The following is a 5,922-nucleotide window of genomic DNA, read 5'->3' as shown; positions in this document are numbered from 1 at the left end:
AGAGAGACCATATTTGTCACCCCCGAGCTTAACAATCTTCGACTTAACATTATTTTTGGAAGCATAGAGTTGCTTGAAGCTTCCTTGGAGTTCCGCTTCACAGTTCGATTTTACCCTAGAGGGAAGTTCTGACATGAACTCGCCTTTCTTGTCAGTTGTGACGGTAAAACGTGTGTTTCTGTGGCTACAGCTAACCCTGACCGTAATCCCTACAACGAAGATATAAAGTCTAGTCAAGAGTTGTTTTGAGTATAGATAAGTGTATACTATTAAAACGATGTTTTAGCCATAAGAGAGTTGGTACTGTATTGAAATTACCTGAGTAATCATAATCGCTGGGACAGTCGAAACAAGAGACTTTTCCTTCGACGTGTGCGTGTGAAGCATATACCACGAGGCAAGATGAGAGCGCTGCCGAGAAAAGGAACAAAGATAAGAAATTTAACTGCCAAGCCATTGGAGAAGGCACAAATCACTTGAGGAATACATTATGTAGAAGATGTGTGTGTATATATAAGTAAAAAAAGAGATATTTTAACGATACAAGGACAGTCACAAGTTTTACAATTGCTTCATTACTGAATGGGTCCCAAAAAACGAGCATGGTAGTTGGCTTGGCGTTAAATGAACGTGTATCTAAAATCTTATCTCCATGCAATTCAATTTAATAGTATAACTTTTTGGTATATGATAATTTATGGGAATTCTAGTCAGTTAATAAGTTAGGAAAATTTGACGGAAATAAAACTTTGTTGGTGCTAATTAACGTTTTAATAGTATAAGTTGTTCAAAGATTGCAAGCCATCGATAGAAAACATAAAACTTTCTAATTTACTATCTTCGCGTACATCGCAGAACTAGTCCAGTTTTTGATTAATTTTATTGACAAAAGCATATAACAGGAAAAAATACTATTAACTTTTTCATATGAAGTATTCGAATGATATAAGAGTTAACTTATTAAAATATTTTGCGTAAGAGTAAAATTATATTCTTGAACAAAAAGTAAAAGTAGTAACATTTGTGGTGGGAAAAATAAAATCTCAAAATGAAACAGTATTATAGTTGTCACAAGAATTAAATACAGAAGCGAAGTCCGAGTATGCAAAATACTAGTCAACATGATTTTAATAAGAGCAATAAATTGTTGCGTTCGTTCCACCGTACTCCTTACTCTATTTTCATGCAATTGTCATTTCACCGTCGGTGGCTCTCCTTAGTCCTTATGGTTTTTTGTCGCACTGTTTTATTATAAAGAATGTAAATATCATTTAGGAAATGGCATTTTAGGTTTGTATATGAAAAAGGATGGTCTCATACCAAAACAAAAGTTCAAAAAACATGGAAGCATAAAACATTTGAGATTAATTAAACTTTCCGTGAAGAGAATATATATTGCTAAGAAGATATATGAAGCAAACTCAATCTAGAGACTCCCCTAAGAGAAACCGAGACATAAAACAAGAACAAAAAACGAAATAAGCATGCTTTCTCACTTTACCAAGATCCTCATTTAATTAGGACAAATTAAAAAAAAAGTTGCATAAAAATCTGATATCATTATGAGTGTTTAAACCAAAATAAGTATTACCCCATTTTTGCGATATAATATTTCTGATATTTAATGTTAAGAGAATAAGAGATGGCCAAATAAATGCAGATCATATTTGTCTTTAACTTTGAGTAGGTTCAAACGCTAGTAGGACCAGTCTCCATTCCCCAGTCTGTTTTCTTAAAGATTCTATGAAATTTTCTTTTAAATCAGGTGGTTTAGTAATTCAACTATATTGATGTTTCAATTAAAAGTATAAAGATCAGTGTTTTATATTATTTTCACTAATTTACATAAATCGACCTTAACTTAAAAATATTGAACCCTAAATCTAAAAGCTTTACTTAAACCCAAAACAATGTGTAAAAAGGGTATACTCCTAGAGATACATCATAAGGAATCAAAAGACCAAGTTAAAACGCACGTCGAATAAAAACTGGTAAACTCTTAATGATACAACATATGCAACACAAACGTATAAATATGAAATGTACCCTAAAGAATAAATTCAAAAGAAATCACCAAAAGTGAATAAGTGAAATTTTTTAATGATTGCTAGAGAGTCTTTATTTGTTTTATTGATTAGTTTTCTAAAATTTTGTAAAGTCTTCTAAACAATCTATGTATTTTTAGTGATATTTTCCATAACTTTATTTTGTGAAAAGAAAGTGTATAAAATCATGAACCAATAACATAATAATCAAATTTATTAACAATTCTAGATATTCTTTTGTTTTAATTGAGTAAAACAAAATTTTTATTGACTTTACAAAAATCTGAATCCAATAGCCCCAAATTAAGATTTTAAATGATTTTTTTTACAAATCACAAACTAATAACACTAAACTTTAACAAAATCTTAATTCATACATAACATTTAAAATCTTTAAAAATCTAATTAAATCACAAACAAGTAACATCCCCTAAAAGAAATCTATGAAAATATTTATATAATAGAGTCAAAACATAAAAGTATAGAAAATTTACAAAGATAATAACAAATATTTGGAATTTTATGGGTTTAAAAACAGAAAATGTAAAAATTATATTATTATAATACTTTAAAAAACTCTAAAAGCAATAACACAATTTTGAAGTTTTTGTGGGATCAACTGGCCCTTCAGCGCTTATTGGGTCTGCCCTCTTGTCTGCAAGATACTTAGAGCATTTCTATTCTATTGCTTGGTCCTTAACAAAGTTGTTTAGCAAATTTTAATTATCAATTTTTAAAAAGTTAAGTTAAGAACTTTATTAAGAAAATGTTAAATTTCATGGGTCCAACGGTAAATCCTAAATTTGGGGTCCTTTAACAAAAATATTATTTTGGAAAGTATTATATTTTAAGTAGAATTATTTTGTTTAAATTTTTAAATATTATATATTTAATAAAACTTAAAAAATGGTTGCATTTCATAAAATTTTAAACAAACATGACATAAAAACATATAAAAAATAGATTACAAAACGATTAATTGTAATCTTGTGTGACAACCTGTCCCGTAGACCCCACTAATCCCGGCTAGCCGTCCCATGGACCCCAAGCTAGCCCTGCAGGGCATCGATCCTAACACCTCACCGTGGAAAGGAACTCACATCCAAATCCACCAGTAGGTTATTGGTGCGCCAGACGTTCCTCGAACTCTGGTCCCCACCCTTTAACAACCTTCCCACAGGACAAGCTGTCACCAATTGATCTGCAGGTGACAGCTTGTCCTGTGGGAGGGTTGTTAAAGGATGGGGACCAGGATTCGAGGAACACCTGGCGCACCAATAACCTACTGGTGGATTTGGATGTGAGTTCGTTTCCACGGTGAGGGGTTAGGATCGATGCCCTGCAGGGCTAGCTTGGGGTCCATGGGACGGCTAGCCGGGATTAGTGGGGTCTACGGGACAGGTTGTCACACAAGATTACAATTAATCGTTTTNACCACCAAATCGTCCAATACTCAGAACTCAAACTTTGTACATCCATAGGGACCTGTATCAATCAATCCCAGCAAGAAAAACACACAAACAAGCAACAACAAGCAAGAACAAGGGAATCAAAGGCTTAGATTAGCCATGGTCATGAACTCACCTCCTAAAATGAAAACCAACCGTTAACTATCAAATCCCTCCGGTGAAAAGCTATCACTAGACGTCACGAACCTTTCCACAAAATTTCAGCACGATCAGATCTCAGATGAAACCGAAATCGATCCCGAAACACCCGCTGGTCTCAAACCGCGTCTGAGAAGAAACGTCCCACCAAACTGCCGATATCTCTTACAATATTAACTCAAATTCACTTCTGTAAAAAGGAGAGTGTACGAAAATCTCTTAGGTACAATCCTACCAAATATTAATACCTTTCAAAACGCTTTGAGCAGTCGGATCCTCCTTCTCCCAAACCCTGACGATTCTGTTCCTTTTGCTATGAACACTCAAGTTTACTCTCCCTTCTCCTCTTTCTCTTTGTTTCCAGCGGTTAGACAACAACAAAACACGACCTAGGTCGTTCTCCTACTTAAATATCACGGTTTAATGGTTCTCCTTAAACCAAACCGACCAAAATCGACGATTAAAACAATATGATCGAACCAGATAACATTGGTGTTGACCGACACCACCTTGGTGTCGATCGACACCCATCCCAGAAAAACCAATTTTTGGTTTGCGGATGTTACAATTCTCCCCCACCAACATAGATTCGTCCTCGAATCTCAAACAACCATCAGTCAAGGACTCCTGTGCAACCGTCCCCACGGTCCACACTCCTCCGACCGATCTACAGAAGGTCACCTCTAGGCGATAGACTCACGCTCCAGGCGTTATTTGCTCTCGACTTTTTGGATTTTCCTTTACTCATAGGCCTAAACCTTGAATTTTTATTGGCTCCTCATCAAACCTAAGTCTGCATGCCAAATGTTGGCTCCTCATCGGGCCTAGACCCGCATGCCATAATATATATATATATATAAGGAAAAATCCAAAACTCGTCTCTCGGGTTGCCACCCTACAGCGCGCCCCCGGATCGTCATCCGAACTCGATATACCAACCATACTCCCAAGCCACAAAGTCTCTGAATATGGCAGTACTAGGAGAACCTAAGTCCTCCAAGAGCCGCAAGCAAACAATTCTGAACACGTTTGAGTCCTATCCCTATTCAGGTTTCCTTCCCGTGGCTCGCGTAAAACATCTCAATGTCCNTCACAACATAGACACATAGAAAACCTTATGGAATGCACGCATAACCTCGGGTAACTCCAGTCTATATGCCAATGGTCCAACCCGCTCAATCACTCTGAATGGACCCATNGTCCCGAAGGACCATCACAAAGACCATCTGTCCCGAAGGACCGTCACAAAGACACTCTGGCTAAACAGCCCATCACAAAGACCACGCAATGGCTAAACAGCCCGCCACAAAGGCCACACACGGCTAAACAGCCCGCCACAAAGGCCACACAATGTCTAAAAAGACCGCCACACACGGGCACACTGACTCAAAAGTCCACCACTAAGGCCACACAAGCCCCTCCAAGGCTATTTACCGCTAAAATGGACAAATTCAAACTCCCAAAAAACTTTCCATATTTAGCACTTTCCATTTCTGGATATTTTCCACTTTGGAAACTTCTATTTCAGGAAACTTTCCTCCAGAAACCCCGCCTCACGGAAACTTTGTACCCCAAACACCACCTCATCTTGTTACTGAGTCGCACAACCAACCACCCCAAGCGACCGAGTAACAAGAGAGATGGGCTGGAATACTCCATTCCCGCTCCAGCCACGGATTACAGATGGGACCAGGCTAAACAAGCTCAAGTCGCGGCTTGCTTCTCATACCACTTCTTGAACCTTGCCTTCATCNTCAAAAGTCCGTGACACTGGCAATCCTACCACAAAATCCATCATGATCATATCCCACTTCCACTCTGGAATGGGTAGACTCTTTAGTAATCCGCTTGGAACCTGATGCTCAGCCTCCACCATCTGGCACACGTCGCACCTCGCGACCCAACTAGCCACAACCTTCTTCATCCCGACCTAATGATAGTACCTCTTGAGATCACGGTACATCTTAGTCGTTCCTGGATGAATAGAAAACATGCTTGCATGAGCCTCCCTCAAGATCTCCTATCTCAAATCCTCATCCTTGGGCACACAAATCCGACCGTGCACCAAGATAGTACCATTAGTTGAGACCTGATACTCTGAATCAACATCCTTAGAGACATTCACCAGCCCCAAATCCTTCTCCTGAGCCAACCACACCCTGCTCAGAAGATCCGCTCTATAAGCCGCCACCTAACCCAATGGTTCTCGAGAAAACCGCACACAAGCTCAACGCACTGATCTCTCCTACCAGAGACTTCATCTCCTGGTC

General features: G+C 38.1%; 1 protein-coding gene across 1 annotated transcript in view; it reads right to left on the bottom strand.

The window, feature by feature from the left end:
* LOC104789279 overlaps window positions 1–491 on the bottom strand; it is a 1,732-nt gene extending 1,241 nt beyond the window's left edge. Inside the window, exon 1 of the mRNA XM_019245944.1 lies at window positions 392–491. Within this exon, the coding sequence (XP_019101489.1) occupies window positions 392–457 (66 nt within the window). The 5' untranslated portion in view covers window positions 458–491. The remainder of the gene's footprint in view (window positions 1–391) is intronic.

Source organism: Camelina sativa, chromosome 5 (genome assembly GCF_000633955.1).
Source record: "Camelina sativa cultivar DH55 chromosome 5, Cs, whole genome shotgun sequence".
Lineage (NCBI taxonomy): Eukaryota > Viridiplantae > Streptophyta > Magnoliopsida > Brassicales > Brassicaceae > Camelina > Camelina sativa.
Note: the sequence above shows the minus strand (reverse complement) of the source record. Positions and strands in the feature narration are given on the sequence as shown.